At 46.6% G+C, this 13,095-nt stretch overlaps 1 protein-coding gene across 2 annotated transcripts; it reads left to right on the forward strand.

Moving 5' to 3' along the window:
- The first annotated feature begins 5,910 nt into the window (after window positions 1-5,910).
- LOC120640569 lies at window positions 5,911-9,306 on the forward strand. 2 transcript variants are annotated; one of them, XR_005661870.1, is made up of 3 exons: window positions 5,911-6,532; window positions 7,650-7,722; window positions 8,919-9,306. XR_005661870.1 is itself a non-coding variant. In XM_039916439.1 (2 exons), the coding sequence occupies exon 1, from the start codon at window positions 6,158-6,160 to the stop codon at window positions 6,524-6,526; it is 369 nt and encodes a 122-aa protein (XP_039772373.1). In that variant the 5' UTR covers window positions 5,922-6,157; the 3' UTR covers window positions 6,527-6,532; window positions 8,919-9,306. The 2 variants fall into 2 exon arrangements, 1 of the variants encoding a protein (XP_039772373.1); XM_039916439.1 differs by lacking the exon at window positions 7,650-7,722 and having other exon boundaries at window positions 5,922-6,532.
- The last annotated feature ends 3,789 nt before the right edge of the window (window positions 9,307-13,095 follow it).

Genomic DNA, 13,095 nt, shown 5'->3' on the forward strand with positions numbered 1-13,095 from the left:
TGAGCTCAAGGGATAAATTTTGCAATAAGTTTTGAAAATAGTCCTGTCCTCCTCGCCGCCGCGCGCGTGCTTCCCCGCCCTCCGCGCCGCCGCCGCCGCGCTCCATGCCGGCCGTGCGCACCCCTGTCCTCCTCGCCGCGCTCTGGGCTTGCAGTGCTGCCCCTACGCCTCCGCTGGCATGGTGGGGAGCTCGGTTGTGGAAGAAAAGGAGGGAAGGCCCATATGTCAGCAGACCCATGGATAGAAGGGTACAACCGTCTTTTTCCACCTCCGTTAGCCACCGTTAGTGCTCATTCCGTCCAAAAGGGTATAGGGGTAAAGACAAGTTGGCGGCAGGACATACAGGTGCGACTGAAAAAAAATAGAAGTATGGAGGTCAAGAGCACTTAACATAAGGGTATACAGGTAAAAGTCTCCTATACTAGTGGGCTAAGAGATGAGTTGTATAGATTCTTGCAGCTAGCAATGGGTTAAATTATTGGTAGTGTATCCTATGGAAACCAACAATCTTGTGCAAACTATAGAAACTCCAATCAAGACCTTTGGATGCTAATCTGATGGATAGAGGTGAAGATGGGATAATTTTGCACTTAACCCCTCCCATTCATCCCATGTTAATCTGTTTTTTTTTCAAATATCCCCTCCCCCCTCCCCAAATCCCTGCCCGTCGCTTCGTTTCGCGATTCAAGATGATGCCCACTCCGCCGCCTAGTCCGACGACGCCATGCCTCCCAGTCCGCGATTTAGTCCGTCGTCGCCGCTGCCCAGGGGGATTGCCGCGCTGCCCAAGGGGATCGCTTGCGCCACCGCCCCTTCGTTTCTCACCGCATCGCCAGGTCGCTCGCCCTGGGAAACGACCCTTGCATTGTTGCCTGAACTACAGCTGCGAGAAATCAGTTGATCTGTAGCTGTAGCATCTCAGAAGGTCCTCCTCCAGTAGTTGAAATTACTTGCAAAAGCAAGTAAAATTGAAGAAAACAAACAGCAGCGGAGCTTCAGTTTCATGGCCGTGATGAGCTTCAGCAGACTAGCAGCAGGAGGAAGGAGGAGCACGAACACGCACCTGTTGGTCCTTGTTCAGGTTGATCCCGCGGTGCCCATCGCCGTCCTCCTCCATGGCCTTGATGCTGCCCTCCGCGGTGATGGCATCCTGCACCTACCCAGAGGCCAGACGAGCCTTGCGATGAAGGGGCGGCAGGGCGACGTCGTTTCCATGGGCGGGCGACCTGGCGATGCGGCGAGAAACGAAGGGGCGGTGGCGCAGCGACCCCCTTGGGTGGTGCGGCGATCCCCCTGGGCGGTGGCATCGACGGACTGAATCGCGGACTGGGCGGCACGGCATCATCGGACTAGGCAGCGGAGCGGGCGTCGTCCTGAATCGCGAAACGAAGCAACGGGCAGGGATTTGGGAGGTTATTTGGAAAAAACATATTAGCATGGGATGAGTGGGATGGGTTAAGTGCAAAATTGTCCCATCTTCACCTCTATCCATCAGATTAACATCTAAAGGTTTTGATTGGAGTTTCCATAGTTTGCACGAGATGGTTGGTTTCCATAGAATACGCTGCCTAAATTATTAACCTTTCTCTAATTGTGTCGCTTCCCCCAATTCGCATGCCCGATGCTATTCTGGCGGTGGCGGCCTCGTGGTTTTCGTGGCAAGTGAGCGTTCCTCCGCGGCACCGACATGAACCGGGCAACGTTAGAGGCGGCGAAGTGCGTTCCCAGCGCTGGAGGATGAGGACGAGGACTCGGGCATAGGGGCCCGAGGAGGACCCATGACGCTGTTGACGGTCCTTAAGTGCCAAATCTGACCATCAACTAGACTCAATAATAAAGGAAAACTATACGCCTTGCTCACATATTTATATCACTAACCTTACTCCACAGTTGTTTTCGAGTTTTATACATTTCAGATGAGCAAGAACAGAATAAAATGAAAACACGCAGTAGACGTTACACAACTACGCAGAAGATCGCATCCGGCGTCACCCACTTACAAAGGAGGGCCCATCTAGCAGAGCAAACGGGCGCGCAACGCATAATGCATAGAAGGTGTTGGCGCCTACCAACGTCACCACCGGGAACCAGCGATGACGCCCGCAGCCACCAATTTGGGGTGGCAGTATTTCATGAACCACGAATAAATCCGCAAACGTACGGAATACCGCTGTAGCATTTTACCCGGGAGTATACCAGGGTGTCATTTATATTTCCGCAGGGAAGGCGGTGAATGAAGAGATATATAGACTAGTTGATGAACTTTATCTAGATTGAATATTCTCATGCATAAACAGGGGTAAGATAATAATATGGTAGGAGGTAGTGTGATACACACACAAACTACCCTCTTGGATAAATAAATAAAAGAAAGATAAAAGATGCTCTAGGCCGGGAGCAAGGCAGAAGTTAGAGCTCTAGTCAATTGTGCTAGGCTAGCTATATCTACACTTTCTCATTGGTTAGCTCGTCAGAGATTAAACTACACAATAGGGAGATCTCTATCGAAGCAACGGGAGGAGCCCGTACACCCCGGTGACTTTATGTATCTTCTACCCCCCATATCGAACGTGGAGGATTACTCGGGCTCGGACAGGACTGTCACCACCTGCCGGCTACCTCTACAAACCGTGGGTATAGTTGACATCCAGCAACTCTTAACTAATCTAGACACCATGTCTACACTAGTAAGGGATACTCTAGCATCCCACGCGGAGCCCCCACCCTCCGGATGGACAGACATCACACTAGAGCAATCATACGAATACTGGAGCTGTTGATAGAGTTCTAAGAACAAGAGACTAACCATCTCCAGCATAGGGCGATCATACAATGCAAACATTAAATAATAACACAACCATAACAAGAAGCATATACCCGATAACTCAGAACATACTTCAAGCAGATATCAGTAACCATAGTCTAATTCTATTACAAACGACCGAATATTACAAGAGAGAGCTAGAGATGAACCCATACCAGAACTCTCGAGCAACTCCGGCGACTCGATGACTCCTAGACTTCTCCTAAACTCCACTAAGCCTAAAGACTATGCAAGATGAGCAAGAGAGGAGAGGTGTGAGGTGTGTGTGTTCTCATTCTCTACCCTCCCCTTTGTATTTATAGCAGGGAGCCATGGGTGAGAACCACTGCAACCGACTTCAGCAACCAGTGGAGAGGCGACACATGGCGAAGTTGAGGCGGTGGGGCCCATGGGCCAGGTCGGCCGACCTGTAGGTCGTTCGACCTACCAGGTGGGCCAACCGACCCCAGCTTCGTCCAGCAGGCTGTCTTGGGCCTCCTTGTCTAGTCCACGTTGGTCTTGGCCTGTCTTGGCTTGTCTGAATTGGGTTCTTGCATCACTTTTAGTCCATCTGAGCCTGAATCGGTGCTCTGGTAATTTTTGTGATTTTATGTCGAGCCAAAGTGTGCTTTGTAACCTGCATATTAGCTCTAAAACACAACTTGCATTTTCTAAAAGGTAAAGTGTGGTTTAGGAAATTTATTGAATAAGGATGCGTGTAAGAATTGCAAACTCTCATGATTTTCTGATCAAGTTGACGCCTGGAAATGATCGTTAGTGAGCATCAACAGAAGAAAAGATACCAGGGCCCACATGTTAGCCTGCCAGAGAAGGATAAGGATGAGAGCCTGCCAGGTGGGGTCGGCCGAACCCCAGGTTCGGCCGAACCTGGCCTGGCTCCCGTCCAGGTGCATTTCGAGGAGGAGTCACCCCTAAGTCTCCTGATCACCTTCCATACGTGTATTTGGCAGAAACCGACCTCCACTAGTATAAATAGGCCCCCTCTCACCCCTCTCAACACACACACACACCTCTCATTCCACTCTTTCCAAGGAGGCTCTCTCTCTCTCTCTCTCTTGATCTCTTAGCTAGATAGTGGAGCTAGACTAGTTTTCCTTAGGGAAGCAAGTTGTCCTCGGGGTCGTTGAGCAATCCTCGGCTCCCAGTATGGCTTTGTATCCGAATCGTCAGACTTCTTTTCATAATATAGAGATATGCCAGGGTTGCTTTGCTATTTATGAGGAGTAGTCCCGATCTTCCAAGAGGTAGGGATAAATTCGATTAGTGGAGAACTCGACGTTGATGATCCGGCTTCAAATCAGCAAGATTCGAACCCTACAACCGCTACACCACTGCTCCGTTGGTTATCAACCAAACACAACTTGATTGACCTCGCCGAGAAGGCTTTTCCTGCAAGCGAATCGAAGAACACAAGCAAGAAAGGGTAAACACGCAATCTGAAATTGTAGATATGGATGAAGCAAAGATAAAGATGGGGTTCAAGCTCTGATCACAAAAGGACTAATTGCCAAGAGCGAGGGTCCTAGATCACTGTAAAATGACTTGTCGCCACAGTTACAATGAATCAATCTCAGTTTCACGAGGAAAACTAGAACAAAACAAAACACTAACCCTAATATGGCAGCGGCTGATGATTATATGATAGTTGGGGTGTGCATAACCCCCTAGCCACGTCCATAATGGACCCCAACATGATACATGGGCCAATAGCCCAAAAGATGGTGTGGCAGCACCGTGACAGATTCTGGATGTCCTATTGTTTCGACGATTTCCATCGACTCCAAATGAATTTGGGCCTGAAACTGGTGCCATTGGAAGCTCCTTGAAATTATCTTTTCATCCATATAAAGAACGCCCAAAACGGACTCCGTATGTGACTTGGGCGTCATTTTTGGTGCGGGCTACTCCTAGACTCCAAGGTGGACTCGAATTTGAGTAGTTTTTGGGCCTCCACCATGGGGACTCGAACCGGAGCTTTGAGCCTTCTTCTCGACTTGGAAAATTTTGTAGGTCTCCTCCATCTTTTTGCCATTTATCATGTTTGGCCATATACATACTTGTCATGTCCTCATCACTCTTGCTCCGGTCAACGGCCCTTTGTAGACATTGTTATCTTGTACATCATATGGACTGTCTTGTACATTATTTGGGATGTACTCATCACGCCGCCTAAAAAATACCCATGTAACGAATATTGTGAAACATTGAATACAGAGAGAGAAAGCTGGACACTCGTCTGAAGACCCCATCTCTTTCCTTGTGTTTGACCATCTTCGTTTTGTGCGCAATCCAAGACTGTTGTATTGTTCGTCCAGTCAGGACACACTCTCCACCAACACGGCTCAGATTTGATTCCGGACCGGACCAACAGAACAATGACCAAACCTGATTTGGCCAATCCGTCCGGATTGGGCCTCGGACCATTCCGGTTGCTGCCGAACGAGTATGTTCGGAGACATCCGATTAAAAATAGTCCAATCCCTATACAACAAGAAGCAAACGCCCCTCTGGTTGCTCCAGCGCCCTGTGGCGGTGTGGATTAGACACGGCTTGCCGCTGGGCCTGAATTTCGGCCCACCTCGCTCCTCGCTCGCCACTGGGCCGTGGCGCCAGAAACCCTCTACGCAACGTAACCCAGCCACTCCCTCCCAAACTTTCCGACCCATAAATCTGGTCCAAGGCCCATCATCGCTACTGGGCGCGTCGAGGCGCGCGACCCACCTAGTTAGACATAAGCTGGACCCCGAGAACCAACCGGCCCAACCCTCTCATTTCGCACGCCTCCGGCAGTCGTCGCTTAGGGTTTATAGGCTTTCGGCCAACGGGTACAAAAATACCCGCAAATCCGCGGATACCCAACCCGCTGGGCGCGGGCGCGGGAACGACTCTAAACCCGACGGGTATTTCATAACGGATTTGAAAATTCGATGAACCCGCAAATCCGAAACCGCTGACATGTGGACTCCATACCCTTGTGTGTGTATATATATATCAAATGTTTAGGGTTTCCTTCGTTCAGCCAGACTCCCGGTCCCAGCCGCCAGCCCGCCACCCTCCCGAGCCCCAGCCCCCAACCCAGCGCCGCGCCGCCCCCACGACCCAGCGCCGCGAGTCCGCGACGCGGCGACGCCCCCCGCCCCGCGCTCGCGCCCCCAGCGGAGCGGCCCCCTTCACCCATCCACATCTCTTCCCTCCTCTCAATCTCCTCCCTGCGAGCGCCGCCAGGGGCTGATTTGCCCCTCTTCTCCCTCCGAGCGCCGCCAGGGGCCGTCCGCTCCCCCAGCCCCCTCCTCGGCTCCGAGCGAAAGGCGTTCGCCGGAACAGAGCGCGGAGATGAGCGGGAGCGCGTTCAACGCGTTCAAGTCGCGGGTACCGGTGGCGTGGAGCCCGCGGCTGTACATCACGCTGGTGCGGGGGCTCCCGGGGACGCGGCGCCTCCACCGCCGCACGCTCGAGGCCATGCGCCTCCGCCGCTGTCACCGCACCGTCGAGCACCGTACCACGCCGTCGCTCCTCGGAATGCTCACCCAGGTCAAGCGTCTCGTCGTCGTCGAGACCGAGGAGATGTATAACTCGCGGAGGCAGGCAGAGGAGGAGCGACGCGCGCCCAGGCCGCCGCTTGTCATCTCCCACCACGAGCCAGCGCCAACTGCGAACCCGGGAGCAGCCACGGAGGAGGTTTCCGCTGCCACTTCGCCGTAGCCTCTGGTAAGCTTCTCGAGCCCCAATTGTCCCCGTAGTGCTCTGGTTTTTTCTGTTTTCCACATGCCCTTGAAGTGTTTGATCCAATGTCTAGAGAGGGAGAGCGAGAGGAAGTGCTTTCCGGCTGTCAATACGTGTCCTGTTCCCATGAAATTTAAATGTTAGTATGAAGAACAAGTCAAGATTTTGCAGAAAATATTAAGTTGCCACTTCATTTCTCGACCAAGAGTGCTCTATCATACATCGTACCAAATTTTCTACTGTTAATTCCTGATAGGTTGCTGTAACTGTTTTGTTATATCATGATGTGAGCATCCCCAGCAGATTACCTATCGCTCTCCCCAATACCAAAAACTTGTCCTTTTGGTAATGGGCAGACTACCAATCCCATCACCAGTACCAAAAATTTTTTGGCAATCGCCAGAACACACCTCCCCCTTGGTCAAATGTAGGGGGGTCTCCCTTCATCCTATCTTTTGAGTAATCTACTGCAACACTTGCTACCAAAAATGTAAAAAGTATTATGGTGAGAGGGAAAATATATAGGGTATGAAAGATAAGCAATCTGTTGGAGATGCTCTAACCAAATGGAAGGCACAGTTCTAACCGAATTATGATGGATACCTCTTGAAAATATTGGCAAAATCAGAATATTGGGCTCTTTTATGGGTTCATGCAAAAGAATGAGATTGAATGATTTGTGTAGAAGCGGTTTCATTATTAAGGGTTACAGTGATTAAGTTTTTTTTGGCTTTACATAAATGATGGAAAATGGCCTGACGTTTCTAGGCTTGTATGATTCACACTAAGTAGCATCTAGAAAAAAGCTTCATGGTTGTGGAAGTTTGAGTAAAAAACTACACAATCAGCCTGACCTACTATTCTTGGTAACCCTAAACAAGCAACTGGCTGTTTCTACTACACATACAAATTAGTTTCAAATCCTTGAATGCATAAATAAGATAACAGTACTATAGTTCTGGGTTTAGACCATCTGAATCAGGGACAGTGCATGAAAACAAACATGTATCTGCTATTTTTTTTCATGAGTTATCTGGTTGACTAGTTATGTTGTATGAATGCATCATATGATTGCACATCAAGACTGTGACATCAATTGTAGAAAAAGGAGAAGGGAGACCAATCTTGACCTTAATGTTATACCACATGACCACAATGTGCCCAGGCTGAAGCAGGTAATCTAGTGCCAAATATTCATCTGTTGGTTGTTCATGTGATTGGCAAGATTATCCACATGTTTGTTCCGAGAGAAATTTGTATGAATAGATATATCACTTATTATTTTCGTAGCAGCCAAGCTGTTGCTGGAGGAATCGTCCTTTTAATTCTAATTCTAATCTATATGAAAGGGGAATTCCTTTATTGTATGTTAACATCTTCCGTTAACTTTTTTTGAGGGCAACATCATTGAACTCACAGTGGATGGTGAAGCCATGTTGTTCCACCCAAAGTGCACTTGCACCAGGATCCAAACAAAATTTCAGTGCTTAGCACCTTGAACTTACCTCTTGTGCACTCCCCGAGTACCAAATGTGTGCACCACCCTGCTGCTGCTGTTGCCGCCAGCAGTCAGCCCATGAATAGCATGTGCCCCACAAACAATCCTTGCACCCAATCGTCCAAACAATGCTGGCTGCAAGCAAACCATGTGCATCATGCATCAGCGGGACCCTCTCGTCTTTTCACCCAGAAACACCGTACGTGGTGCTGCTTACTCGGCCAAAATTCAAATTCTTTCCTCGCACAATAGAAGTGCTCATTGCTAGTCACCAGCAGCGCTCCTCCTTTGCCGGAATCGTAGCCTGCCGCCCTCAAGCTCTACACATTAGCTTCTTTTTGTCCTCCCTTTGCAGCAACACCCCCACACCCCCCCCCCCCCCCCACACACACACACAAATCCTCCCCCTGCTCCATTGCTGTACTCCATCTCGACTCCCAGTGATACATGACTAATTTTCTTACATTTTTTTTTGGCACCAATCAATGTCTTTCAAGTAAGAATGGTAATTCAATTGCTTGACTCTGGTCTCCTCTTTCAACTAAATTTAGTATTATGGTTTGCCATTGGGGGTTTACCACATAAGACAAAGCATTGTTGCAAATAGCTACACTAGAATTTTGGCACCAGATGATGTCAATTGGAATGAGGAGATCCAAATTGACCCAGGCAATGGAAAGAATTATGTGCTTATCACCCTATCTTAGAGAACTAATAACAAGCGAGTATACATTGGAAATGGGCGTTCTCAACCTCAGACTAAATTTTCCATGGGAAATAGACCTTAGTTAAAGAATGTAATTATGTAAGTAGGAGGTAATGCATTGCTTTCATTCGACCATTCATTAATATTCACCTTTGATTTTCTTGTAGGGCTTGAGAAGCCATTCCCGACAGTTCGGCGACATAATAATTAATTTGCCTTTTGACTCCAGAAGATATCATTGGATCCTCAACAAGCTCCGGCAACCCATACTCTATGCAACATTGTAGTATGGTCCAAACTATTTTTTTCCTTGGTCCTGTTTTTAGATTTGTTTATGGACAGGTGTTTCACTGCCTGTGGTCAATCTTGCTCAGTGTCATTTCAATAACAAAAATTTCTAAAAATGCTCTTTAAGATGTGTCATATTGGATTTTTCCCTAATTTTGCGTAAGGATGTATCTCAGATTTCAAATTTATTGTATTATGATTGTTCCAACATTAGCAGAAGGGTTGCTGTGGCTTCGGTTGACTGCCAGAATTGCTTCAGTTTTGAAAGTGAAACTGTCTATAGTCTGTAGTGATTTTTGTGCTGCGCATTTCAACTCTGATATTTCGTTGAAAATATTTGTCAATCGATATTATAGTTATACGTTTGGTTCGTGAGCTCTTTTTTCTTGTTTGCATCCTAATGATTACTTGGGAACATGATATGACAGTATCATATATAAAGATCATCACTTTCCAGACTGCGAACACATAAAGCAATTGTTCAAACTTCACTCCTTCGTACCAATGGAACGACATCAATTACATTGTGTTTCAGGTTTATTTCTTTTGCGAGAGTTTCATGTTTATTGTCTGCCTATTCATAGTCAGAATATCTGTGATTTAATATTTTTTAAATATTCTAATCCTTACGAATTGTAGATCGTTTTAATAAAGCTGGATATATAGTTAAAATATGTTTGGAAGTGGCGGCGTACTTATGAAATGTCAAACAAATATATAGTCTTTGAAAAAATTAGACTGACAAATAGCATGTCTCTTGGCTATGTCAACCATGTAAACAACCGTTACCGTGAGTAGTGGCGGATCCAACGTGGGGCTGGGAGTGGTTTCGAGCACCCCTTGTGCAGCAGTGGGGGGGGGGGGGGGGGGGGTGGGTGGTTTCGAGCACCCCTTGTGCAGCAGTGGGGGGGTGGTTGGGGGGGGGGGTGGGGTTTGGGGGTTGAAGAAGGGTGAATTTTTGCTAATGGGTCACCTCGGCCTAGTGGACATCAGTACAAGTGGGCTAAATTGGCCTATATAGCCACAACCCAAATGAATTAGGTTGGGCCAAACAAAATGGCCATCCGACCTTTAAGAGCCCGACAGCCGACGCCACCTGCTCGCCGTCCAACCTGGTCCGGGAGTTTGCCTCCTCTCGGGTCTCGCCAGCTACCAATGTGACCCGGGCGTTTGTCGGCTGGGGCCTGGGGGAGTGGCGCGCTTGTCTCCCAGCTCCCGCCGTTGGCCATGCTCGCCTCCTGTCACAAGCCGCCGGCGCACGACGGTCGCGACCCCGCGACTGACGAGTGGTGACGGCAGGTCACAGCGTGAGAATTGGCCCGTAGACGGCACCCTGCAACAAGAAACCATATGCCATACTGCTATAAACATACAATTAATTAAAAATTAATGGTGATATTGTTACTTTTAGTACAGTGAATAACCAATTGAACCTTACATTCATCTCTAGATTGCAAGATGACAAAATGAACATTGTTCAACTATTATTCAAGCAGTAGCGATACTCCTAGCCTAGAGAGTAATGAGAACACAAGGCCACCAAAATTATAATGGGTGGAATTTTGTTCTTCAGATATTGTTAGTGACCCTGGAATGCACAAACCAATTGATGAGCATCCTTTTGAAATTAGAGATCAAGTGAAAAGGGCACATGCTTTGAGAGGACAAACTCAACCGGTTGGTATTTCATTTCCTCACAAATGGCAAAGTAGTTAATGGAGATCCTTCTAACAATGTTGGTTTGCAAAATATGATTGGTTGGAGTATAATGAATCAAAGGATGCTGCATTTTGCTTGTACTGTTATCTTTTTCTTTGAGCCCAACAAGCCTGAAAAATTTAGGAGTGATGTCTTTGCAAAAAAAAAGGTTATGAGAAATGTAAAAAGGCTTTGGAAAGTTTTGACAAGCAAGCTGCCTGCCAGTCTGACAACAATGCAATTATGAAGTGTGATGACTTCATGGACAAGAGAAGTGTGACTAACAAAGTTGTTAAGTACAATAAAGAGGAAATAGCTCGATACAAAATTTGTTGGACATCTTATTTAGAAATTGTAAGATTTCTCATTGAATAAGGAGAAGTTTTCCAGGGGGTGATGAGCCTTCTACTTCTCTGAACAAATGTACATTTACGGAGATGGTTGACTGGTACAAGAATAAGAAAATGAAGGTGATGGATGCATATTGATAGGTCCAGGTGTAACATCCCGTATTTTTACGGAATGTTATATAGTGCAAAATGTGAATTTTCAAAAACTTTTTGTGTGCAAGTGTAAATAGCCAGAACAATATAAGGTTGACCTCATTCCCCATCTCAGAATTCCTAGTAAAATAAAAATTCAAAACAAATAAGGTTCATATTGTTAGTGTGATTTATTTGGAGTTATTTGAATCTACCTTGTTTACATTTGGTTTGATTGTTTTTGTTTGAATTTGTGTGCGTTTTAATTTGAATTTGGCCATTCAAATTAAAACCAAATACTAACAAAACCCTAAACTAATCTGGGCTGAAACCCCCTAAACCAACCCAGCCCAGCACCTGAACCAGCCCAAGACCTAACCCAGTAGTGGCCCACCTAACCGAGCCCACCTAAATCTGCAGTGCAGGCTCAAGAAGAAAGTAAGAATCAGGCAGTCTCTCCTTAGACAACAAAGGGAACAGAAAGAAGTTATCAAGTTTCAGGTTATACTTAACTCCAGCTAGTCTGATCGCGAATTCATTTTTTTTCCGCTTCATAGATTTAATAACCTTCCACTCCCTGTTTTCAGGAATCAGAAAAAGAACCTTGTTTTCTTGTGGAAACTTTGAGGTCCGATCTGGTATGCTATTTCCCAATGACTGCTTTGAGTCTACCATTCCTTTACTTCCTTTACTGCACGACAATTATTTGTTCTTTGTTCTTCTGATGCAGAAAAATGCTCGAGATAATCTTGTAACATCCCAGAAAAAAGTGAGAGAACTGGAAGCTCAACTTCAGGACAAGCAGCTAGTATCAGCCAACAATCGAAAGGTACCAAGCAGTGTCCATGGTAGACTTCAGTTATTACATCTAATTATTTTTTATTCATTGTATTTTAGTTGCTGATAATATCTTGCCCCCTTCTGCACCCTTGCGATTGCAGAAATCAGAAAATCTGGAAACTGAATTGACAAAACGAAGGAACTTGAGAATATGGAAACTGAATTGACAAAACTGAAACGTGAGGATGAAGGCATACAGAAACAATGGAGCTGCATAGTGACATATTTTCCTTGGCTTGTTCTGTGAAGAAAACGACGAAACGACAGTATTAGTTCATTTCATTCTCAGTATCTCAAACCTGAAATTCAAAACTTCCAAATTCTTCATTGTGTAGTGATTTTATCAGAGTATGTTCAATTAAGATGTTACCTCCATCCCAAAATAAATCAATCCCTACAATCACCAATAATGGTTGATGTTTGATGGCACCTCAGTATGAATAGCGTGACAGCAGATTATCATGGATTCCATTTGTTGGGACTGATCAAGCCGATCAGCCTCTCACTCACAAACTCTCTGCACTAATGCAAGGAAGCACTCCTTGCTAGCTTCTCTCGGTGGAACACAGGGACACACAAGAAGAGTTTTGCCGCACTGCACACCAGTGCTTTTCTCTTTTTTTTCACCACACTTAACACAATGATTACAGAGGTTTAAATAGCACTCTCACACACACACCACGTCCGGCCACACGACTCGGCCAGGCACTCCGTGATTTCACCACTACCTACATGCAAGCCACTACTTGCATGCCGATCACCACTAACACATGCAGGCAGCCATTAGCTAGTTGATCCACTTTTCACGCCACTTGCATGTTCACTTGACTTGGCCGCACCTCCAAGCCACCATGCACCAGCATGCAGTCACTAACATGAAGATCGTGGCCTCGCTAACCAAACTAACTCATACATGCACCTGCTAACACACTAACACGACACGACTAATGACTCACAAAAGGATAAACATCAAGATTATCTCTAACAATCACCCCCTTAATCTTGATGAATTTATTTTGCACCTCCTTGTTGGGCT

This window comes from Panicum virgatum, chromosome 7K, assembly GCF_016808335.1.
Source record: "Panicum virgatum strain AP13 chromosome 7K, P.virgatum_v5, whole genome shotgun sequence".
In the NCBI taxonomy this organism is placed as follows: domain Eukaryota; kingdom Viridiplantae; phylum Streptophyta; class Magnoliopsida; order Poales; family Poaceae; genus Panicum; species Panicum virgatum.